General features: G+C 40.1%; 1 protein-coding gene across 1 annotated transcript; it reads left to right on the forward strand.

Moving 5' to 3' along the window:
• Positions 1-139: 139 nt before the first annotated feature.
• LOC101850072 (rabenosyn-5) lies at positions 140-24574 on the forward strand. The gene is made up of 10 exons (XM_005094109.3): positions 140-572; positions 8475-8629; positions 9050-9190; positions 9601-9744; positions 13496-13657; positions 16071-16273; positions 18241-18311; positions 18963-19049; positions 19744-19861; positions 23222-24574. Exons 1-10 carry the CDS (start codon positions 520-522, stop codon positions 23729-23731), a joined length of 1644 nt encoding a protein of 547 aa, XP_005094166.1. The 5' UTR covers positions 140-519; the 3' UTR covers positions 23732-24574.
• Positions 24575-26317: the final 1743 nt, after the last annotated feature.

Genomic DNA, 26317 nt, shown 5'->3' on the forward strand with positions numbered 1-26317 from the left:
TCTTTGTGTGTGTGTGTGTGTGTGTGTGTGTGTGTGTGTGTGTGTGTGTGTGTGTGTGTGTGTGAGTGTGCTTGCTCTCAATAAATCATTGTCATCGTTATGATGTTCTAATAGCTAATGTTTACCGGTACAACTCTCAGTAACAATATATTAGATCATTACATTCCACAATAATGTAGCTATTGAAAAGGAGTAAAGCTTAGATTAAAATGTTACGGCCTGAAATGCAGGAGAATTGAAAAGTGATAATGTTGCTAAACATGAGGGACCGGTGCGGAAGTCGGGACTCATCCGAATCTTAATAAGTAGTTTTTCAGTTTTCCCAGAGAGTATTTTAGTATCTCTGGTTTTCCAAGGGATAGACTCATGGAAATGTATTATTTTGATGTGTTAGGCCTAAGGGAGATTATTCATCAAAATCAAATAGCTCAATAACGGAAGCCCACCCACTTTGGTACTTCCGGGCTATGGCACTTTATTTACTGAAAGAAAAGTGACAAATCTTTCGTACAACTGTTAATGAATGGTTTTTTCAAACAGGGGAGTGGAAATTTGAAGCGTTTAGAAGCAGGGTAAGTTCCTTTTTTGAGCAGTAGGTCATTGTGTTTTTAAACGAGTGCACTTAGATCTAGACCTAGAGATCTAGATCTAGATTCTTAGTGATTCTAAATCTACACTTGCTTTTTTGTCTTTTGTGAAGCTTGTTTTATTATACTCAGGCCGTAGATCTAGATTCTAGATTTAGATTTAGATAAGGCCACCTCTATTCTCACCCCGGGTGAGAATAGCGCAGGCGAGTCTTTTGGCTATTCTCACCCGGTGGGCGTTCACCGTTATAGTCTCGGCCAACCAGTGAAGCGTTCACCCTGAATCACTGAATTCTACACTACACTGTGATAACAGAATTACATAATTTTTCTGTACTGTGAACAAACGTTCTAGATCTAGAATCTAGATCTAGATCTAGATCTAATCTAGATCTAGATTTCTAGATCTAGAATATTTAGTGTTAGCCTAAAAGCGTGCAATTTTGTCTGTGGGCAGTGGAGAGTGAGAACTTCCGGGCAAAACAAAATGGCGACCCGCGTAGTTCGGCACGATTCGGAAGTTAAATAGCCGTAGCATCTTTGTAGACAACCAAATCAATTTAGTTTTGTTTTTTAACATAATTTTTTCTTGGCTTTTATCAATTTGATCATCCACACCGATAGACAGTGTATTCCAAAATGAGGAAAAACAGGTCTTGTTTCGCACCGGGTGAGAATAGCCTACGCTCGCAAGTCTCACCCGGGGTGAGAGGTAGATCATATTTTTATTCTGACCCCGGGTGAGAATAGCCACTTCCTTTAGGTAATCTAGATCTAGAATCTAGATTCTAACCTCAACACTTTCTACCCACGCACCGATCGGCGTCCCATGAGGACATAAAATAGAAAGAAGAACCTCGTCGAGTGAGAAAGTGTCGCAGACTAGATCTAGATCTAGATCTAGAGTCTTCACCGTCTAGTTCTAATGATAATGTTGGGCGCGATCTGTCGATTTGCGTGATCCATCAATCGCGCAGAGCATTTGGTTGATCGAGGAAACGCGTGACAATCCATCGATTGTTGCGCATTCTGTTGATCAGAGGATCTCGCAGCGCTTTATGTCGATCCGTTTGGTTGCGCATTCTATAGATCTTATCCCTGAGTTTTGTTATGTTTTGTTGTCGTCCAGTGTGTAATTTAGTTTCACTTTCCAAAGTCAAACCGAAACAGAATGGAAGTAACTGGAAGTCAGGGTTACAATAACAAACTAATCCAAGTGACTATTCGAGTCCGAATAGACAAAAAATATACGAAGTGACTATTTCTCCGAACGTTCGGAGAAATAGTGCCGATCTTTATTTCTCCGAACGGTTTCTGGCTTCCGGTCTCGTGATTTTTTGCCTATTTATTGCAAGAGTTCGGCGCCAACTTTCATTCTGCCTGTGCCTCTGGTCTGGGAAGGAACACTGCATGGCAAGCCCGCCTACAGACAACCTTCAGTAACACCTACTTCACACCAACCACCATCATGCACATGTACACACACAACGTATGACGAGCTGAGCTGTGGATTGAGAAACAGTGTCAGTGACAGAGCAGGTGAAAGGAAGAATGTACGAGTGTATCCACAGGCGTCAGCAACTACAAGACGACGACACCGACCCCCCTGGCCTGGTCCACAGCTCACGAACGAAAGGAATGCGGCTAAGGCAGTGGTTTGCCTATATTATTGTCCATGGTTCGCAGGGTGCTAGGGAATGAGTGAGATTTTCTTTGTGTGTGCCTGGAGGGAGGGGGTGGGGTGTGTAAGTCATGCGGACGGGGATGAGCCGCGGGGGAGAACACGAGAATTGAATGAATTTAGTGAAACTGAAAGAGAGGAATGACTCATGAGCCCTGGAGTGAATGGATCCTGTGTTTCTATTTTTGTATACTTTGAAGTGTTACTGAATAAAGGCTGAAATAAAGCCCGAAAAACAAACAAACACACACGCTCCTCACTCTCCACTTACACTTACACACTTACTACCACACAGACACACACGCACATGCATACACACACATGCACACACAGGAGCAAATTTTTAGGTCCATATCTATTTCAATTTTCAAGAGCTAGTCTAGAGATTGTTAGATGAGTGTAAAAACGTGAAAAAGAAAGGTTTCACAACAGAATGAAATCAAAATTAGAACAGCCCATAAACAACCACAAAAATTAACAAATAAGGGCGTGAGTCCACCTGTCTGAAGAAGATTGGCTGTTTTAGCCCTAAATGTGCGTAATTTTAAAACAAAGTACAGGATATTACAAGTAAATTATGGAATCACACACATTATTAAGGGGCCTGCCAGTGTCAGTACATGTAATCGGTTTTGGTGGAACGTACGCTCTAACTAACATAACACATTTAAATCTATATATATAATATATGTATATATATATATATTTAGAATCTAATGAAGGTAGGAACATCAAATTAAATGACGTTACACTATACAATACCCCCCACCCCCCTTTTTTTCCCCCAACAATAAAAAATTGATAGAAAAACAATACATCAGAACAATAACATGAAAGAAAAAAATACGCACTAACAAAATAAAACACAACAAAGAGGGAATAATAAAAGTAACTGTAACGTATTCGACGAATTAACGCGTGTGACAACAAGTGAGAAAGAGACGAAGTGAAGCTAGATGAGCTTTCTTTCAAAAGTAAAGAGGTTCGATTTCTTTCTTTTTTTTCTTTTTCTTTTTTTTCTTTGACTTTTATTCCCCGATTGGGGGACCAAAAAATCGAGCCGCGATTGATAAGTCGCGGCCGCGACAAAAACAGATGCTAGTTCTATGTGTCGTTATCAATACCCTCTGTAGATCTAGATCTAGATCTAGATCTAGACAGCACACGAGTGAACACAACACATTAAGTTAAGTTTAAGAGCAGTACTCTTCACAAATCACAGGCAACACGTCATAGCTGTAGCGAAAAACTGTTTGGAACTGTAGCTTTTCTTTTTATATAAATATTTACTGCGGACATTTTTTGGACCGATTGAACCATATTGTACACGAACAATCTTTGGTAGGCCTATACTTTTATTATAGATCTACATAATATCCAAAATTTTGCGGGAAAGGATGTGATTTCAGAGTGTTCTGAGAAATAGTGTCCAGCTTTATTTTCCCGAACGTTCTGAGAAATAGTGCCCAGCTTTATTTTCCCGAACGTTCGGAGAAATAGTGCCCAGCATTATTTTCCCGAACGTTCGGAGAAATAGTGCCGGCCAAAAATATATTCGGGCTCTGATTTGAGTCCAGTATGATGTCCGTTCCGACTCCCGACCCTTGTTTCTAAATATTTCCAGCATTTATTAACATTTTTTTCGATTATAATGACAACAATTCAGACGTGAGCTTTAATATCCAGTTACTAGATCTATCTAAACTGGTCCCCCCTGTGTTGGGAAGAGGTCACGGCTGTCGATTTTGTGCGATGTGATTAAAAAGAAATTACAGAAAAACTCAACACTCAACAAAATCAAATTAAATATGTGGAAAGACAAATGGTGGTGGAAGTAATGATGATGCTGTAGTGTTGATGGAAAGACCCTGAGTTGTCGGTTTCCATGTACTTAGACACTGCTATTGGGTAGATCTAATGAGAGTGCAATCAGGGTTAGGCCTATAGGTCGGTGAGTATCACTCACTGACGTGCTCAGTAAACCAATTTTCTTTTTTTTAAGTTCACTTCGTCATCATAGTTCATCGACAGAATGCGCAGTAAGTTGTAAGTATATATATATAATTTATAACATTTCACGGATCGACAAAAAGCGCTGCGCGATCCGCTGATCAGCAGAATGCGCAACAATCGATGGATTGTCGCGCATTTCCTCGATCAACCAAATGTGCTGCGCGGTCGATGGATCGAGCAAATCGACAGATCGCGCCCAACAATAATACGAAGTGGCTAGCCGTACTCGGCTAAACTGCCAGTCAAGCTGTACTTAGATCTAGGTTTGGCCCTATCGACTCAAACCTGTTAAGTACACAGGTCTCATTAGATCTAGATCTAGTAATTATTCAGGTTCAAATACATGCAAGTCAGTAAGGCAACTTTTGGTTTTGTCTGAAATACAAATACTTTAGGCATTGCAAACTAAAAATTTCATTTACAATTCAGGAATCAATATTAAGTACGGCTAGCCTGGCTGTCTACCCGTACTTAAGTACGGCTAGCCAAGAAGTCTAGCCGTACTTAAGTATGGCTAGACTGCTAGTCTAGCCGTACTTATCTTAGGCCCTATTAACATTAGAAAACAGGAGGTTTAAAATACATGCACTGTCATTAAGGCACCTGGTTTCGTCTCAAATACAAATATATACTTTAGGTACTGCAAACTAAAAATTTATATTTACAATTCAGTAGGCCTATTTTTAAAAAATTGGTCAGTGTAGCCATCATAAGAATAAGTACGGCTAGCCCAGCTGTCTAGCCGTACTTAAGTACGGCTGGCCAACCAGTCTAGCCGTATTAAAAAGTACGCCAGTCTAGCCGTCATTAAGTACGGCTAGCCTCTTCCATGATAATGTAACTAGGCTAACTAATCTAGATCTAGATCTAGATCTAGAGATCTTAATACATGATGGTACTTCCTACTGGTGTGCAGGCCTGGGCCTTTTTAGGAATGTGTGTACAAGGTAACCGGGCACCTAGCGTCAGTGTCTACGTACACGGTAACTGGCAACCGGGCTCATAGTCTCAGTGTCAGGCAACCGGGTATGTAGTCTCAGTGTCACGTACACGATAACCGGGCAGTTCAGAACTCCCAAGTTCAGATTTTGTCATCCGGTGTTGCCTTCAACCCCACCCCTCCCCTGACTGTACCTTTTAAAAAATCAATAATCCCCCCATTCCGGAGCCCTATACCTCAAAGCGCACAGACCTTGAATGAACTTTGGTGACCCCAACCGGTACTCATTATGTAATGCGAACGCACAGGTTCACTGACCGGTCACTATGGCGAACCCGACAAGACGCTTTTGGATGCCTTTTTTTTTTTTCAGCAAGTGACAGCACAGGACAAATATTGATTTATTTTCATTTCGGTCACCGTGTACGTAGCCTGTCGTAGATACTGAGACTATGTGCCCAGTTTACAGTGTACGTAGAAACTGAGACTAGATGCCCGATTACCGTGTACGTAGACGCTCCGTTTTAGGATTTAGGCCAGCACTAGGCCTAGAGTCTAGAACAGAGATCTGGTTTTGGATTTTTGTGTATTCATGATGGTGTTCCAGTCGTTCAATTGAGCCAAACAATAGCCGGTAGGAGTATGCCCTAGCCTTGACTAGATCAGACAGGCAGACGCCTAAAAATTCTTGAAATTTGCGAATCGCTAAACATTCCAAAGTCGACTGTCCATAGGATAGTGTTTGATGAACTGCACTATCGAAAGGTCTCTGCTCGATGGGTCCCAAAAGAGCTGACAGCTGACCACAAGACGCAACGTGTTGAAGTGTCTCAGACTTTGTTGAATCGTTGTCGCCAAGCTGTCCATGGAGTCATGAACGCATCTCTGGAGACCTCCAACAATACGATGAAGCATTCCTGAGAAGCATTATTACAGGTGATGAGACTTGGATACACCACATGGACCCCTGTCAAGTTTCGTTTAAAAGGGATTCAATGGTTTGGAAGCACACGTCTTTACCTCCCCCGAAAAAGCTTAAAAGTTCAGCCATTGATGAAGAAACTCATGGCCACAGTTTTCTAGAATCCAAAAGGTGTTCTGCTTCTTGACATTCTGGAACCAGGACAAACTGTTAATGCTAACAGATACTGCCAGACTCTTGATAAGTTGAGAGAGGTTGTGCGCCGAAAAAGACCAGGCCGGTTGTCCAGGGGGGTCATTTTGCAGCCTGACAACGCAACGCCACAAACTGCAAACGCTACCAAGACTGGATCCGAAGGTTCGGCTGGGAAGTTCTGCCACACACCCCTCATAGTCCTGACTTGGCCCCGTCGGATTATCACCTTTTTGGACCAATGAAACGCCATATTTCTGGACAGCAATTCACCAACGACGAAGACCTCGTGGAAACCGTGAAAGATTGGTTGATATTCTGCGGAAAATTCTTCAGGGAGGGTATCTTCTCCCTGATCCAGCAATGGGAAAATGCATCCAGCGGGATGGTGATTACATCGAGAAATAAAGTACATGTTGAAGTATGATGTGTTACATAATTAATTATAATTGGACAAAGATTGTTGCTTTTATGGACCTCTTTCTGGTTTTCCGTGCGACAGCCCTCGTATATTTGTACCTGTCCTTTCCATACTCGTGTTCATTCAGTGGTGTTTCTATCCCTTGCCTCAGTTGTGCCTACGACTCAAGGATGCTGATAGAAAGATTGTCATGGATAGAGTAGAGACGTGAATTAACTTAGTAAATCTTTACAATTCAATCTTTACCTCTTGACAAAGCATTTGTGGGTTGGCGGAAGCAGGCACTACTCTCTCCTGCTGACTGAAACTACATTTTTTCAGTTACAGCAGTTTTACACCCCATCTCACACTGACTCAGTTGAGAATATATGGTTGGGGCCTACGTGACATCAATTTTACATATAAAGAGGGATTTTTAATAGAGTGGTGTCTACTTTACAGCAGACCAGATAAGAGCAGCAGCCACCTAACAGTAAACTTCGGTGTGCAACGAAATTTTTCTTAAATAATACCCCCTTAACCCTATCCGTACGCCCTGGGGTCATTTTCTACCCCTGGGTTGTATTCTTCACATTTTGGAATACTTCTATTAGGAAGATCTCTTTGAAACTTTCAGTATTTCTCGAAAAATCTTTTTGACAGACTGCTATGCACAGCGTACGGATCGAATTAACAAGTAAATTTTCTCTTGGGAAAGTGGTGGCACAGGGTTGCCCTCATCATATGGATACGATAGTATAACAAGATGTACAGATAGGGTTAAACAATTAACCATTTTGCCTAAATAGCAACTAGCAACCTCCATTACTGTAAAAACGGTCCAACGAATTTTTTTGGCAAAAACTCAAAAACTGTGAACACTGACACTGGTCTATAATGTGTGCACCCCCCCTCTCTTGTTTATTGTTCTCAAAACAACTGTCCAGAAAAAAAACGCCCCCCGGGGCAGTGCCAGTGACTGTAGTGTCTTTAGGCCATTCCCAAAGGGGGGACATTTCTCGTTCAAGCATAGTAGAATTGTAAATGGGCTGATTCATGTCAGGCTCATAACTGTGCCTGATCTACAACAGGGAACTGCTGCTTTTTCTTTCCTAATCCTTACTATTGTCATTTTTCTCTACTTCTTTTGTATGTTTGTCACTCTCTTGTGACCTGCTATTTCCGGGGGTGCCTTGATAGTCGAAACAGACCTTGTGCTGTTGAAGCTAGAGAGGTGAGCAGAGTAAGTCTGATTCCCTGTAAAGACTTCTCTGTTGACACCCACCCCTTGGCGCTCATATGACTTTATGCAGTTACGAGCGCTGTAAAACCCTCTACTATAATAAATAAAATAAATAGACAAAAAAAGAGCCAAGAGCCACCTTCCTTCTAGAGTCTGAGGGGAAAAAAGTCTCAGACACTGTGCATAACATTACTGCCGATGCTTGAACACAACCAGGTTTCACTTTCTGACAACATCACCACATCCTGCAAATAGCACCCATATGTGTGTGTGTGTGTATGGTTTTTTTTTTTGGGACGGGGGGGGGGGGGGTTATTCTAAGTTTTCTGGCTTACAGTCTGCTCATCCTCCTCTTCTGTTTTTCTGGTGCCATATTATTGTCCAGGTTATCACCTTGTCAAAAATTATCTGTATTTGTACCCCTTTGTTGTAAATTGTTACTTAGCAATGGCATTTTAATCTCTTTCCTTCTTGTTACTTCACTACCTGATTACAGAGGGGGGGAGCAAGCTGTCACCATGTCGGCGGACATCATAGAGGGTTTCCTCTGTCCCATCTGTATGAAGGACCTGGGAACTGTCTCACAGCTGCAAGGGCATTTTGAGGAGGAACATTCTTCAGAAGACAAAGCAGTGTTCCAGTCATTGAAAGGTAAGTAACAAATTGTCTAGAAACTGGGATCTTCTTATATTATATATATTTTTATATATATATATATATATATATATATTTGGATATGCCTGATTTAACACTTTCGATTCAGTTCTAACGTTGCAATGTCTGCTACTGAGATTCAAGTTTATGCTATTTCTGGCTGTTGTGTAGCTTAATTAATAGCATTTAGAACCTACCCTTTTGAAATCATTTGTTATGTTGTTTCTCAATTTTGTATTTTTCTATTTCTGCTTAAAAATTTGGTATTGAGTCAAAAAACTAAAAGGCCAATAAAGAGAAAGATACTTTCTTATGCAGTTGCGAGCGCCGTAAAACACTTACCAATACAAACAAAAGGAAAGATACATTATGGTTGTGAGAACTACTCTAACCTACATAGTTATATTCCCTTTTCAGGTTTCTTTGACAAAGCCAAAAAGCGTATCCTTGGAGACAAGCTTGAAACAGAGCTGACACCTGGTGGTGAACCAGCGAAGAGAGAGGAGCTTGGTGGTCTGTCTGGCTATGACCCCTCATGGTGGGAGGAACAGGAGTTAGGTGAGTGGACTGGACGTACATAATGTTGTGCTTAATTTTGAAGTGACTGTTGGGGAAGAAGTTTAGATGAGGCTGCAAACCAAACCCACCACTCATAATTGCTGGTGCTGTAGAAAGTTTTGTGCAGGCTACATACATACTTGTAACAGGCTGCATATGGCCTGCAGACTGTGTCTTTGATATGCTTGCTCTGTATGATTCCTTCTTGTGTGTCAGTGGTGCTTATCAGCTATTGAACCAGGTGAATTTACTACCCAACAAAGAATTTATCATTGACTCTACCGAGCCACAGGCCAGTACACCAACTTACTGGAAGTGCGTTGTATTCAGACAAATTAGGTTAACATTTCTCAGTTTTGTTCCATCTCCTGGCATATATCACTCACACTAATTACAAATGCATTTATCAGGTGCCATCCGAAGCCATACAGACACATTCAAGTCTGTGCGAGATGCCCGCGTGGACCATTTTGTGGTGGAAACGAACAAACTTCTTATACGTCTTGATAAACTGCTTAGTCCAGAGGCTCCTGCAGATCCAAAGAAACGGAAAGGTTGGTGACTTTGTGGTTATTTTTTTGTCAAAGCTGGTTGAATTTCCTGCTCGCCTACTTGTAAGTTATGCTACCCCTACGTTTGTGATTACAAGAGGCTGAAATATGTTCGCATTGTTTTGTGATTAACACCTCATAGAAATCCTTGACATATTTAAATCTTAAAGTCCCCATATCAATTGAAGCAAAATGTCTTCTTTGACTTTTCGTTTCATGACTTTCTGTTTCTGGTTAAAATGCAAGGATATATGAAATGTAGAGGAATATGTTGAAAAGAGTAATCGGATGAATGTAGAAAAGGCTGAACATGTCCCATGCTGTTACCTAATGTCTCTAATTATGATTTTGAAATGTGGTGTTCTGTTCAAATGTTGAATTTCAAAACAGATAGATTTTCCTGTAGGTTGAATAATATCTTAAATATGAGCTGGTACAGTCATTTCATGTCACAGAAGGTATTTGTCATCATAACGATATGCCTTTAGTCTTATGAGATTATTCGTTTATGAACCAGATTGTGTGGATGCATTAGCATGACTTCCTCTGAAAACACAGCGTTATTGAGTACCATTTATGTTGAAATACACACATATAATTGTGATGAAGGCTGGCAGTTTATAAATATAAACAAGAGAAGAAGAAAAAAACGGTACGTGATGACCTTCAAACGTTTGCGGAGTAATATGCATATTTATGTACTTGTTTTGTGGCCATCATGTCGAAATGAAAGCTTGAGTATGATGAACAAGGCATCGATGCCCTTATTCTGGATAAATCTGGAAATCTGGAATTTTTGAAGTTGTCTTGATTTTGTAATGTATTTCTCCTTAAACATTTATATATATTTAAGACTCTTTTTGTGCATGATATTGCACTTTATATGAAAATAGTCTTAACACCAAATTGCGTTAGATGATAATATAATTAGTAAATTTTGAATCCCCATGCAAATGTTTCCATGGTTCTAAAAAGTTAACTTTTTTGGGCAGTTTATACTGTAATTGAAAATACCCCAAATCCTTCCTTTGTATTGTTTTTCAGGGAAACTGCTCACTGTTTGTGAATAGCCCATATGTACATACAGTCGAACACGGGTAACTCGAATTCGTCGGGGATTGGGAATAGGGTTCGAGATTTCCGTAATTTGTCATATCTTTGAAAGCCCCTAATACAAAGAAATAGAGTGAAATTCAAGGGAGGCATTGTAAAAAAAGAACATTAAGACAATTAACATGGTTAGCTCCACTGATGAACATTTTGACGGTGTAAAAGCAAGAAGATAAAAAATAATAATAATAACAATGGATTGCATTTATATAGCGCATATCCACTTATGCAATGCTCTATGCGCTTAACATGATACATATAATGGATTTACAAATCAATTTTAAAGATACGTAGTGTTACATACTCATGCAAACACATATTCACTCACGCACGCACCACAAACATATACATACTCACATACACACATACATACATACATATGCACATATGCACATACAAACTCACAACGATCTACAGCTTGGATGCATTCTGTCTAATCGAAATATGATGAAAATAGAAATGATTTTAGTTTCTTCTTAAAAATTTCTAGATTTTCTGCTTCTCTGATAGTTTTTGGAAGCCTATTCCAAACAAGTGGGGCAAAATATGAAAAAGAGCGTTGGCCATATGATTTGAAATTTATTTTAGGCTTAACAAGGGTTGTTTTGTCACTAGATGATCTGAGCGTTCTAGGAGGCATATAGGGTGTTAAAAGCTGTTTTAGATAGTCCGGTGATAAATCATTTAAGCACTTGTAGCAAGTTAAACAGATTTTATATATGGTACGCTCTTTCACTGGGAGCCAGTGTAATGCTTTTAAAATAGGAGTCACATGATCATGCTTTAGTTTTTTAGTAATTATTTTGGCAGCAGTATTTTGTACTCTTTGTAGTTGTTGTAACTGTTCATCAGGTACACCAGCCAGTAAGGAATTGCAATAATCAATCCTTGACAATATAAGTGATGTTATTAAAGTTTTGGTGACACCAACAGATAGATATTTTCTAATGCTCCCTATTTTCTTCAGCTGGAGATATAGATTTTTACAAAGATTGGATACATGGTATTTCATTGACATATCTTGATCTAGCACCACACCTTAATTTCTTATTTTAGTTTGGGCTGATATTTCGTGGCCATTGATGTTTATTCTGATATTGTCGATTTCATTGCATGCGCTGCTACGAAGAAATAATATTTCGGTCTTATCCTCATTTAATTTTAATTTGTTCTTGAACATCCATTTTCTTATATCATTGATACATCTGGCGATTCTATCTATGAGATTGTGTACATTGTCAGTTGTAGTGAATCCATACAGCTGTGTATCGTCTGCATAAAGATGGTAATTGAGGGCATGTAAAGAAATTATTGATGACAGACTTTGCGTGTACATTGTAAAGATGACAGGACCAAGGACCGAACCCTGAGGAACTCCGTATTTTAGAGGTAACCTATCTGACACATCATTGCCAATTTTCACTGACATAAATCTATTGTCTAGATATGATTTAAACCACATTAGAACAGTACCTGATAGTAAAAATGACTTTTCCTATCTCTCTAGTAAAATTTCGTGGTCGATGGTATCGAACGCCGCTGACAAATCAAGCAGAACCAAAACACAGACTTTTTTATTATCGATTTCATTTAAAACATCTGATGATACCTTTAAAAGAGCGGTTTCCGTACTGTGGTGCCTTTTATAAGCAGATTGAAAAGGTTCTTCCATGTCATTGGCCTTTAGATGTTGTTGAACTTGACACAAAACGATTTTCTCCAGGATTTTTTATAAAAAGTTTAGATTGGAAACTGGCCTAAAATTTCTCATGTCGTTTTCATCAAGACCTTGTTTTTTAAGTAAAGGTTTTACAATGGCTTGTTTGAAAAGATCAGGTACGATTCCAGTGGTGAGTGACATATTAATAAAACGAGTAACATATGGTACGAGATCTTCTATGCACGTAACTAACAATGAAGTGGGTATTGGGTCTAAGTCGCATGTTTTAGCGGGGGACTCATTGATATACTTAATGACATCTTTCTCTGATACCACTTTAAATTCACTCAATGTTGATTTGTTCATAATTGCAAGATGAATGAAAGTGGAAAGCAGAAAACTTCACGTATACACCGCCGACTCCTACGTCATTCCTTTCCTCTCATTTCATTGGCTTACAGAAAGTTACGCCTCTTGCCATCGGCACCGCCAGTGTCCCACAGCATGATTGCTCCCCAACCCCCCTTCCCTGTCCCCCATTCCTCCACCCACTCCCGGTGAGACAAGGACCACGTTTTGGCTGTAACAATAACAAAGAAATACCTATCCGCGGCCAGAAAGGCTGTAAAGCTTGGTCTTTAGTTGAGAATGTGAAGTGGATTTGTCCAAGGTTCGAGTGTTGTGTGCTCGGGGACTCCATGAAATCGATACAAAGAAAACATAGGGGATGAAATGGGACCGAGCATTATGTTTGATGACTTTCGTGTTCGAGATTCGTGGACTTAATATATCTTTTTAACACTTTGCCATCACAAGGCTAATATAGTAAAAAGCCTTGCCATCAAAGGCAAAGGCATTTTGGGGAAAATTCAAAGAAACTGGGTGGTAAACATCACTGATCGGCGAGATGGGACAGCAAAGTGTTAAACGCTATATCCATGTTTTTTTGTCTCAGTTGCACATGTTTCCATCATATCTGTTCAGCATTTGAGCGTGCAGTAGTGCAATGGATCCCCGACAACGAAGTTTCCGCCTGTCTGAGCTGTGGCAGGTCGTTTGGCCTGCTCACCCGCAGACACCACTGTCGACTCTGCGGAAGGATTATGTGTGACCGATGCTCCGAGTTCATGGCTTCTTCCTACGCTCGTGAGTCTATTTCAAGTCTTTTATTTCTTTCAGTCTTCCAGGACTTTATGTGGAAATGAGGTATTTTTTTTTCCTTTTTCGCTTTCTTGTTAGAGTTGATAATTTTGGTTTTGATATTCCATGAATGTGAGGGCTTGTTTGCCTTAATGTTATTGCATAATGCATGCTTGTTCTGCAAAAGTCTAGGTCTGTTTTTAAGTGTTTATAAGTTTGGTTGGTGAATGATTTGAGTTGTAGTTTTTTGTTCAGATTTTTCTCAGGGGTTTGTGCTTGAAACACTTGTCTTCTTGAACCAGGCTAAAAAAACTAGGATGTCTTGTATGCACATATTGCTTTTTTACACTTCCATGGTGGATTATGTTCAGCAATACCTACTGACCAAAAAAACCTTTGCACAATTCACACAAAAATTGACTAGAAGCAAGCTGAACCATTCAGAAGGAGAAGTACGTAACAAAAACAACAGTACCATGGAGGCAGCCATGGCTACTCCAAAGTACAGTTCACTGTTGAACAGCGTATTTTTATGATTGAAACATGTATTGAAACAAGGTCCTCTATGCTGACACGGAATCTCTTCTGTGAACGGTTTGGGATTAACACCAAAGATCGTGAGAAAGTGCCAAATAAAGTAACCATACTTAAAAGGGGGTTGCTGACTTCAAGTCACATGGCTCTATTGAAAATAAAAACAAGAAATAAAAAACAAGGGTCACCCACAGTAGGAGACTAATGCAAGTGCGCCCTCCTGAGAATGCGGCAGTGGCGATAGAGTCTGTGAGCGAAGAACCTAAAAAGTCAGTTCATCGTTAAAATATTGACTCATACCATTGTTAGAGAATCTGTTTTGCGCATTTTGAAGTACGATCTGAAGTTTTAACCATGCAAGATCCAGGTACATGAAAGGCTGAACAAATGGGAAATGTCATCGACAATTTCGTCAAGTGCCTCAGAGTGTGTATCGCCCAAAATGGACGTCACATGGAGCATGTGGTCTAAGTCCCTTCAAACTTGGAATATTTATTTGTTAATTTATCACTATAAATCTGGATGGTGATCAAGTACATCTGTGAAATCTTGTGTTTCTATCTATCAACTATGATAACGCTGGATACTAACTTTGAGGGGGCTCTCGTGGTCAAGAGGTTATGATGTTTGCCTCTCATTCAATAGGTCCTGGATTCGAATCTAAAAAATTTTTTACTTTCACCCCCTTTCCTGCTCTCAAACCATATTTTATGGTCGGCTTTCGTCTCCACTTTCTGGCCCCTCCCCCTTTGCCTCTGGACTCCTGACTCTTCCTGCAGCCTTTCTACTGCTACTCCTCGGCTCCTTCTCACTGCTGTCTTTCATCCATACCCCTCATCTTATGGTAAGTAAGATCTAATACCTAGCCTTCTCGGATAACCGCAAAAAATTCCGGAGGTCCTGTGTGCAAGTTGTGCATGTTAAAGATCCCTTGGTGGTCCTAAAATCAATAAGAGTAGGCTTCAGCGGCCACCCGTGCTAAATTGAAAATTCCCTACGAACTGAAAAATGTTTAATGTGTCCTGCATGCTCATATGACCTTATGTAGTTGCGAGTGCCATAAAACACTTACAAAAAAACCCCAACCTAACTTTGATCAGAATTGACTCAAACTTAATTGCTCTTTTAGAGGATGTCACTCTTATTATTAAATAAGTGTAAAATATTAATAATCCTGTGATCTTCACAGACATTGAACATATGGACTGGCAATACAGCATAGACTGCATAGGCTAATATTCATCAGAAAATGAAAGTTCAGAGGAAGCAGGCCAGCCAGATCTTCCTTCTTGTATTGAAATCTGATTGGCAGCTTCTTCTGCATCTTTCTGATTCCCCGATAGGAATCTGACCTTCTCCTAACACCCTGATCCCCACCCCTCCTACCCCCCTTTTGCTGTAGCTTTTTTGACTTTGTAGCGCTATTTTGTTTGAAAAACAGTTTTGTAGTTATTGCTTTTTTAAAATGAAAGAGTGTCAGTTGTCAGGAGCTTGTATGTAAGGGGAGAAAAGCTTTTTAAAATTTGTTTTGGATCTAAAAATATATATAGAAGTTATATCCCTTCACACATGACGCCACAAGAGATCAACGAAAAGCTGTGAAAGCAATGGACAGGAAATGAAGTTTTTCAAAATCCCAGAAACAAATTTGAGGGAAAGAAAGGCATAATTGAAAAAGGGTACCAGTATTTTTGTTGGTCCTGAAATGTGCGAGTTGTTATGAAATGATGTATGATTGCCGTTCATTTTTTCAATGCAGAATGGACAATCCTCACAATCAAAAGTGTAGGAACCTCTTAAGCTCTTCTGACTCATTCAAATGGGGCTTCTAACTTGTGCATTTTAATAATATTTACCCCCTATAATTATGATGTATTCTTTTCAGACAAACTGGTGAACCCGGGCCACAACTTCTCTGGTGAGGGTTTCCTTAAACGTAGCAGCAGCAACACCAGCATCAACTCTCTTGTGAGCCAAGACGGGGAGTCACATATGCGGGTGTGCAAGACGTGTCGTAAACTGCTTGAACGCCGAGACGTGATGACGGAGCAGAGGAACACCAAGCCTGCTATTGTGCAGATCTATGACGTAGGTTTTTAGCTTGTGATCATTGTCATATGTTTTGGCCTATTATTGTGATTTAACGCTCCTGTCACATTTTCAACATCACATATTCTTGAGTACTATTGTCTTCTACTTCTTTTCGTTCCCCCGTTAGATCTCGGGGGGGGGGGGGGGGGGGGGGGAAGGGGAGGGGGTTGTTGACTGCTGGTATGTCAACTCGTAGTGCCACTGATTTTTACATATGTGACTTTTTTTCCTACTTCCTGGAGCATACTGTCAAGCTAATATTTAATCCAGATACGTTCGACTGATATATGACCCAGATACACTTGAGAAGTGACGCAGAAAAAGCAGTGATTCTAATTATAAGTTGACATCTTGCCTCTTATTAGTGAGTCTCTGTGCAATGGGTGATAGTTGAAAGGTTTATGTGACAGTCTAAACAGTGGTGTCTGTATATTTTTTAATAGAATTTGTCTCATCCGTTTGACTGAGTTTGACTAACTGACAAGAATTAAACCTTCAGATGTATTCTCCTTGGGCAGTCTGATTTGTTTCTTTGTACAAAACAGGGGTCTCAAACTCAAATTACTTGGGGGCTTTTGGAGGGAGAGTATGGGTGGGCCTGGGCCGCATCAAGTATTTCACCAAATCAAAGTACAACTTCCCCGCGGGGCCGTGCCACTGACTGAAGTGTCTTTAGGCCATTCCCAAAGGGGGGACATTTCTCGTTCATGCACAGTAGAATTGTAACTGGGCTGATTCATCAATGTCACGCTCATAACTGTGCCTGATCTACAACAGGGAACTGCTGCTTTTTCTTTCCTAATCCTTACTATTGTCATTTTTCCTCTACTTCTTTTGTATGTTTGTCACACTCTTGTGATCCACTGTTTCCTGGGTGCCTTGATAGTCGAAGCAGACTTTGTGTTGTTGAAGCTAGAGAGGTGAGCAGATAAAGTCTGATTCCCTGTAAGGACTTCTCTGTTGACATCCACCCGTTAGCGCTCATATGACCTTATGCAGTTGCGAGCGCCGTAAAACCTCTACTAAAAAAAAAAAAAGTACATCTGATTTAATATTCATTTTCCTTCTTTTGTTTTCCAAATTGGGTGGGTTTTTTAATGTACCCATCAACACAATTAAAATCGTTTTGGAGGCATGCTTCTGACCCTGCCTGTCAGGGCCAGCGGGGTTGAGATGGATGAAACATTCCCGCAGAAAGGCCGATATACTCTGTAAAAATTCTCCCCATTTCAGTCTCCTGCATATGATGGTGAAGCGCCAAACTGCGTCACCACAGACATGGGTGATTTAATATTGTCAATTTTTATGAATAGCAGTGGAGAGCATGAATGGTTCTTCAGATCATTGGTTTTTATTACGTACTCCTTGCTACCAGAGATCTGGCACTGCTACCTCTTTCATAGCTCAGCTATACTTGACTTGAGGGAGGAAGCAAACGAGCACCTCAGTAGTGCTTAAAGATGCCCATCATTAAGTTTGGTTCTGTACTTTTACTTATTAAAGTTTGTAATGGAGAAGATTGTTTCACTCTGATGTGTGCTACCAAAAAGGCTCGTGGTCCGCTTAAACGTCATAGAAAGCTCAGGGAAGGTGTTTGGGGGACATTTAAAAAAAATGGACCAAGCTTGGGCCGCACTACCACTAGATTTTGATGTCCAGAACGGTCTATGAGATATCATCCTGTGGGCCTTAATTGGGCTGCGAATTTTAGACCCATGGCCTAAAAGAAAGGGTCCTTTGAAACATGTTTTGTCTTTGAAGGATTTTACTATTTCTGAAAGTCTTCCCTAGCTCAGAAGGAAGCAATATCTATCGTCCTTATCTCTTCTCCTTTTTTGTGTACATATATCTCTTGTAAAACCTCTAATCTTCAGTACTTAAATGACCTATCTGTGTGACAAGTGCTATAAAACTCTTACCCAAAACTAAATAAAAACTGACTTTTTATATTGTTACAATTGCAGAAGATGAAAATGTGCATCTCTGATGCAGAACAGATTTTGCCCGACTACTTGCCTATGGTGGACTCACTCAGGTGAGTTATGAGGCTCGTGATGGGGTCAAGGGATATCTCTTGCTCAAGTGTTTACCAATGTACAGCACTTTGAGATTTGTTAGTGCCTGTTGCTCTTGAAAAGCTGTCTGTCCTGTCAAATATATGTGGAAATCTTGTCCTGTCTATTCTTTGTTAAATATTGCTGTAACCTTGTAGACTTACAGAAAACTGCAACTCACAGCCTTATTTTTTAAAGATGAATTTCAGCGTCTCCATCTGGCAGGTCTGATGCAATGGCTGCCACTTTGGCTTTTGGTATAGCAATGACAATAGATAACTGTCACTCTAAAATGTTTTTTCCCCCCAATGTCCACTTTCCAATCTTTAAAGCTATACAGTAGTATGAAAATCTAAGAGACGGCTCCACAAACACAAGATTTAAAGGTATGGTATCCCTTGTCTACATTTAAAAAATTGTTTTTCTCATTTCAGTAGTTTTATTTTACTCGCTGAAAGTGGACAGGATTCTCATTTTTTTTCTCAGATGCTACTCAAATATAATATTCTTAACATTTTGTGACAGAGACTTGTGGGATAAGATCCATTGCTTTCTTACTTTCCTTTTATTTGTTCTTTTGCTAAACCAGGTTTCTGTTAAATTTCTGTGTTATCATCCCCTGCTCTCCACAGTCAAGGTGAGACGGTCCACAACTTCCGACAGGCTCTCATAATGAGAACAAAACTAGTCAAACTCTACGAGGCTGTGGATCAGCTCAGGTATGTATCTGTACTTTCTGTAACTCCTTTGTTTTTCTTTTTTCCTTTCCATATTCTGTTTCCTCTTTTCTCTTCCTCCGTTTCAGCTGGCCTTTGCCACCATCTTCCCTCCCTCATGCTCACAGTATGCTTTTCTTCTTTTCGTTGTGCATTTTCTGTCTGTACTCCTTCTGACTCACTACTCCTCTTGTATCCTTTTCGTCTCACAACTCTCCACGTGGCGGATACTTAAGAGTGGTGTGTTCCTTTTTACCTATCAAGCATCTTTTGTCTGTTCCTTTTCTTTGTGTTTTTTGCATTTGTTACTTTTTTGTAACACCTCTAATCTTCGGCACTTAAATGACCTAACTGTGTTGCAAGTGCTGTAAAACTCTTACTTAAAAACAACTCTCCACCACTTCTGTTGCCTAGCAGTTCTACTACTGTTGTCTCACCACTGCTCTCATGCCCTGCTGTTTCATAACTCTATTGTTGTTATTGTTGTATCACTACTCTGATTAAATTCTAGGTTTGTAGTTTTTGTTGTTGTCTGTAACAGCTAAAGTCAACTTGTATAAATTGGAGAACAGAACAGGAGGTGTGATCATTATGAGAATGTGGAATATATTATGATGTTCATGTTGGTGGGCCAGTCCCCCTTCAAATTCGCTTCAGTTCGGATTGCCATTCTTTTCCTGTTCTTTCCTTTCCTCAGCAAGAAGATCATGCTCCTGCCAGTGCCATCTGACACCAACTCCCGACAACTGCATTTGCAAAAGTCTATCAGGATCTATGCATCCAACTTCATGCAAGAAAACCTCATGGGCTTGCAGGTGAGAGACAGAAGCGACTGTTATGGAAAAGTTGAGAGAGTATTTTTTTTCTGGATTTACATACCTGCCAACCCTACAGAAAAAATAGGTATATTACTGACTTTTTTGTCAAACTGCTGATCCATCGATTTTGAGAGATAAGCCACTGACAAGCGCCCCACATGTCTTCTTTATTGCTGTAAAATTTCAGATCTTTGTGTGTAGTAGGCCTACACTTTACATACCAATTTAAGATTACCACCCATCCATTGGTAAAACACTAGAGCTGGAAACTAGATCACGGACCGAACACGCGAGCTGCCGGCATGCATGAGGTGTGTGATCGCTAGGCGGCATATGATTGACTGCCTAAAACTAGAGGGTTTTACAGTAATACAATGTTAAAACAGCTAAAACTAAGCAGGTTACCAATGACGTCATTGCGGGTTTTCCAGATACTGCTTTGCTAAGGTGTAGAGTAGAGCTGGGCGAAGGGTCGATTCCGGAACCGATTCCCACGATTAATGCTCTGGAAGAAAAGTTCCGACTCCTTTTAACGTAAATCAACGGTTCCCAGTTACTTTAATAATTAAAATCTTTTAAAAAATATATATTTAACAAACAAAAAAGTCGATGCTTCGTTGTGTTCTGAAATCAAGGTTATCCTAAACCCTGAAGATGTTCGGAGCCAACCAGGCAACCACGGGAAGAAATCACATCATTAGAAAGTAAGTAATGGGTTCGGAGTCGATTCCTAAGATTCCTAGCTTTCAACAATCGGGAACCGTGCCACCCAGCACTAGTGTAGAGGGGTGATCGGGCTCAGTTCAAGCGATGTCGCGCAATTCAACATATTTTCATGCAAACTTAGTATTAGTCTTAAAGATCCAAAGATAGACTTCGAAAAAGTGATAGCAGAACTAGATTCTGCACTAAAAGTCACTCGAAGTGCCAAGTTTCATTCATATACTTCATCTCATTACTGACTTGTGAACAGTTTTTCCTCAAAATACATCAAGAAACGTCCAACTTTTTTTTGGCAATATTTTCCTATATGAAAGTCCCCCAAAATTTTGAAACAAAAAATCCCAATAACTTTTAAATTTTTGAATGGATTTTTAAAATTAAAACCACAGTTTTTAGAATTTACTCTTCTTTCATTTAAGCTTGATAAAAATTTAATTTTTCATAGTCATTGCTAATTTTTGTTTTTTTGTTCTTTGTTATTTTCGACATTTGTTTGAAGTCGCAAATACACTCATGTATATGTGGGTCAAAATATTGATAAGGGTCCTCAATTAAGTATGTGGCAAGTGGTAATATAGCCTACTACAGATTTTTTAGGTCAACTACAGATTTTTGGACAAAAATTTGTGTCAACTACAGATTTTGGCCCAGGCAGTGTTGGCAGGTATGGATTTAGCTTTTGGAGGACTTGCTGCTTCTTAACTCTTTATCTCCGGGAAGCCGCTCCCAGCTGCGTGACGGTGAGTCGCTGGCAGCGGCTCGGACACATTCCTTTATAACGTCTTCAGCACCAAATTGCTTTTCGGCAATTGCCAAAAACAGGTTCTCTTTTATAGGGATTTCGTTAAATAGACGAAGAACTATCAACACAGGTTCACTTGTTTTGATTTTACACTTTCCTTATTTTGCGGCTCGCGGACGTGGCCTCGCTGGACCGAGAGCCGCAAAATACGGCTCGAGTGGCTCGCTCTCTATTCCAATCCAGTAATGAAAAGACACGAAATTCTCGGCCGATCCATGTTTTCAAAATAATGTAATAGACTTCCTGTTAGCAGGTATGAAAGAAAATATAGCACTGAGAGACGATTTTTAGTAATTTCAGGGCTTTTTTTGTCCCCTTCGAAATGTAAATATGAGAAGAAAAGCGCTCCCCTGACTTCAGTATATGTCTCATATTTTCACTTCTATAAAAGGTACACATACATCCTTTTCAGCATTTCTTTGCACTACTTGAGGTAACCTACCTTGGAAGTCTAAATGATGCTGTTTTTGTACTTTTTTAGATATGACCCTTCAAAGCTGGAAAATTTTTGATTTCATATGACACCTTCGGTACTGCATAATCACTTTTAGGAACTCCAAACTAATACAATTGGAATAAATCTTCAATATTGTATCACCATCTGATAAATTATTTTTTAACCTTCAGTTTGATGGGCCCTATGATATGGTTTGTGTGTGTTTAGTTGGATTTTTTTGACATTTTTCCTTGGTGGGGTAGGGGCCTAATAATAGGTCAGGGCCTGGGCCAGTGGTGGATTTTGGCCTTGTAGGAAAAGAGTTAATGACCAATTTACTGATGTTTTCGTCATTCTTAGATTTAGTACCAAAAAAGGGCCCCGGCATAGTGGGTTTACCCCCCTCGGAGATAAAGAGGGAGCCTAATTACTGGCAAGTGCTGCTTGCCACCAGATCGTTACTACCGATAACATTGGCAGTTTCTTAAGATGGTCGACAAGAACCCTGGAAATACCAACGCTGAACAAAAGTGCCCTAATTTTTTTTTTAAAAAGAGGAACTCCTGTAGTTATTAGACAACTGTTTTTGAACCAGAGGAACAAAAAATATTGTCCTTAATTTATCTTACAACCGCCGGCAGCAGTGACTCTGCAAGTCAATTAAAATGGCTTCGTTGGGTGCTTGGCAGTTTTTAAGATTTCTGGAAGATTTTAGGGGACACATGACCTTGCTGATATGTTGAATCGTAAATTTTTTCAGCATCCGTCATAGCTTTTTCAAAGAGCTTTCCAAATGTATATAGTTTTCTGGTCTTTGTATTTATCATATGTATTCATTTCTTATGTCTGAAGGTGCACCTGTTCATAAGACTTTCTCCTGACGCAGTGGAAGCTTATCACTGACTGTAATAGGGTTAAAAGAGTTTTTATTTCAAAATATGTTATAAAACTTTTAGTTGGTATGCTGTTCAAATGTTCAAAGTCTTAGAAGCAAAATTTCCCTTGCAGGTTTTATTATGTTTGTTTGCATATATTTGTTCAGAGTATTTGTACTTTGTGTGGAAATTGATAATTGATACATATGTACTATTTGATGTTGCCATCTGTCCTTGAAGGTCTTGTTTGTATCAAGTTGATAGAGGGAACACATTCAAATTTGCCATTTAATGTATTGATCATGACAATTCATCTGCTAATGGTTTTCTTTCATTTAAAAATATGTCTGCCTGTTCAAACTGCTGTCATTTTATCGAACTGAAGAGGCATACTTTTCTGTTGTATTTCTTTTGGTAATGGTTGGGGTGTGAGTTTTGCCAAGACGAACATTACGATTACGATATTCCAGAAAGAACAGCATTTCGAATTTCTGGGATGTATTCTTTTCCCTCATCCTTAGGCCCTCCCTACTGAGGAAGAGTACAATAAGCTTCGTGAGGCCCGAGCAGCTGAGATACAGAGGAAGATCGCAGCTGAGCGGCAGGCGGCCATGGATGCCCAGGAGCGAGAGCGACGTGAGCGTTTGGCCCGGGATAGTCAAAGTGGCAACGCTTTGTCTGCGGAGGAAGGTCCCCAGTTTGGTCATCGTCGTGTAGGATCCAGTGGAGGCTCGGAGCAGAGCAAGCGTAAGCTGATTGCCAACAAGATTCTGAACAGCGCTGGGTCTAAAAGTCACACTCGGTCTGACTCAGAGGGCGGCGTTGGGACTGATAAAGGTTGGAAGCCGGTAGAAGAGAGCACTCGAGCACAGAAAGTGAGTGACCCCATGCTACAGCAGATGGAGATTATCAAGGGCTACATCAAGCAGGCCCGTCAGGCTCAGCGCATGGACGAGGTGGTCATGCTAGAGCAGAACCTGAAGGAGCTCACAGCCGAGTACACCAGGCAAAAGCAGCAAGAGTCTAGTTGAGGACTTGTGTGTGTGCATGTGTCTGTATTTGTTTAGTGTGTAAAATCTGAGTGAGTGAGTGAGTAGACCCAGCTCGTTGATGAGGCTATGATGATGGAACAGAGTCTTCTGCCCGTCTTGCACTCTCTACACTGAAGTTATAGCCATAGTAGTTAAGGGTCTGGTATGCTTTTTAAAACTTTTTCTGACAGTGGGAGAGACTGGTTTTGCAATCCCATCCCATCTCCCCCCCCCCCCCCCCCCCCACTCCCTTTTTGGGCCTAGTCATCACATTTGTTACTGTTGCTTTCTTGCTTCTTCCTCTAGTTTTCCTGTCGTTTTGCTCTTTGCACAGCTGCTATGTATAAAAAAAACCCTTATATTTCTGAAATTAATTGTACTTAATATTTCTGATGTGATTTTTTTTGGGGGGAGGGAGGAGGTGGGGGTGGATTTTGATGGGTGGGGACCAAAAGCTGAGTTTTGTGAACTGGAGGGAGAACTGGAGTAGGAGTTTGTAGAAAAGGGAGTTTTGTAAACGTTCTATTAAATGGAAGGAGTTTGGGAAGGTAGTGTTTAGAGATATGGAAAGAAGGTAGAGTTATAGAGGGGATAAGGAGAAGAAAAGGGAAGGAGAGAGATGAATTTATAACGGTTTACTGGTATGTGTGGGAGATGGTGGTGTTGAGGGGAAGGAAGAGGGAGGAGGTGGATGAAGGGAGTCAAAGGAAGAGAAGGGGAGGAGGGGAAGGATGGAGTGGAAAGAAGGAAGATAGGGGTTAGTAGGTGAGAAAGGGACAGTTGTGTTATTAAATGAAAGGGAAAGGGGTAGATTGGGTTGGACAAGTTGTAAAGACATATTTGGAAGAAAAAGAAGAGAGGGAACGTTATTAATGTATGCCAAAACTCAATTAAAATATGATTGCTTCTGTCGTCTAAGTTACTGAAACAATCATGCTTCATTGAACTACAAAAACTCAGAAAGTTGTGAATGAGTCGCCTTTTTTTCTATGAATTGGATGTTGGACAGGATCTTGAAGTGCAAGGCTGACTAAAAGTTGTGAGCACAACCTTGGCTGTGATTTTAATAATGTACCGGTAGTCATCCAGTTTCATGATGGGCTTTTCAAGTTATTTTTGTTTCTAAATTAATCAAGACTGTTTTAAAGCCTTCTTATTGTAAGTAATAATGTACATACCTACATGCCTTTATTACACCTGTCTCACTATTTCATATTAATAGCTGTGACTAATGATGCAGTAGATCATTGTACAGATTTATTTTATAAATTTTTTTGCCTCTTTCCCCAAGTTCCTTTTTTTAAAAAGGCTAATGGTGAGTGTGCTTTGAAGTCAATCAAAACTGATTTACGGTGTGTCTTTTTGTGTGTACATATGTGTAAATGTGTGTCTCAGTGTAGTGTGTAATAAGTCTCCCCCGCATATGTGTACTGTTATTTGTCTATGACTGTGTGGTTGTGACAGTTTGCTAAACATCAGTGAACAGTGGTACCCCTTTAGGTCTGTCTGTTGGGGTACATCCGTTATCTTCCCTCCCCACCACTATCATCTCCCTTTCGGTCACTTGGAATTGTGTGATAAAGTTTACATCCCTCCTCTCAATCAAACCGTTATCTGTGACTGTGCTGCTTTATTGCGTGACTCCCCACATTAGCAGTAGGCCAAAGACTATGGTCTATATCGACAAGAGTACCTATAGGATCTATAATGCTTATCCTAGAACTTACTGTGACTGGCTGTGGGCTGTATACCCTGGAGCCTTCACCAACAAGTCAATCCCCTCTACCAAAAAAACAACTAGCAGGTGGTTGGTTGATTCTCGGGTGTGGTTCGCTCCTTCTTTCCTATCAAACATCTATCATCCTTATCTCTCCTCTTTTTTTGTTTGTTACTCTCTTGTAACATTTCTAATCTCTGGGACTTATATGACCTTGTTGTGTTGCAAATACCGAAAAAACTCTTACTAAAACTAAAACACCAGCTGTAAATGTAAAATTCACCCAGTTTCCCCCTGTCCACCACTTGTGATACTCTCTTTCATGCTTTAGTTACAACACATTTTTTTTTACATCTTTTCAGCAACATTTAATCAAAAGCTGTGACATTGTAGATAAGTTATCCTTCTGTGTGAGGGGACAGTTCAAAGCTATGGACTTTTCTGTGTGTGGTCACAAAAAGGACATTACAAGATGATTTACTCCTTTCCTTAAGATACTAAAAGCATCCTAAACAAATGCTGGAGGAGTGTAAAGGATATTTTTTGTCAGTGAATGCAGCATCCTGTAGGATACTGGCTTTTGTTAGTAAGAAGGAGAGAGAGAGAGAGAGAGAGAGAGAGAGAGAGAGAGAGAGAGAGAGAGAGATTTACTCTCACAATGCTGGTTCTCTACACAGTCACCCTGCAAATTGACAGTTTTACTTGACCTTCAAAAGTTGTTGAGCTTATGACATTTGATTGGACCCAGACCATTCCTCCACCATATAGCATCTTCATTGCTATGGAAAAGCTGCTTTTTGAGATTTTTTTTTCATATTTGGGTAAGGAAAAAGTCAGAAGAGGGGTTGGTTTAGGAGAATTTCATAGCC

Source organism: Aplysia californica, unplaced genomic scaffold (assembly GCF_000002075.1).
Source record: "Aplysia californica isolate F4 #8 unplaced genomic scaffold, AplCal3.0 scaffold00075, whole genome shotgun sequence".
In the NCBI taxonomy this organism is placed as follows: domain Eukaryota; kingdom Metazoa; phylum Mollusca; class Gastropoda; order Aplysiida; family Aplysiidae; genus Aplysia; species Aplysia californica.

Bases quoted from the DNA above. Each gene is read 5' to 3' on its own strand.
- LOC101850072 (XM_005094109.3), top strand. From the start codon at position 520: ATGAATGGTTTTTTCAAACAGGGGAGTGGAAATTTGAAGCGTTTAGAA. The intron at 573-8,474 runs GTAAGTTCCTTT...ACCTGATTACAG, and splicing joins TTGAAGCGTTTAGAAGCAGG to AGGGGGGGAGCAAGCTGTCA. The intron at 16,274-18,240 runs GTAGGTTTTTAG...TTACAATTGCAG, and splicing joins CTATTGTGCAGATCTATGAC to AAGATGAAAATGTGCATCTC.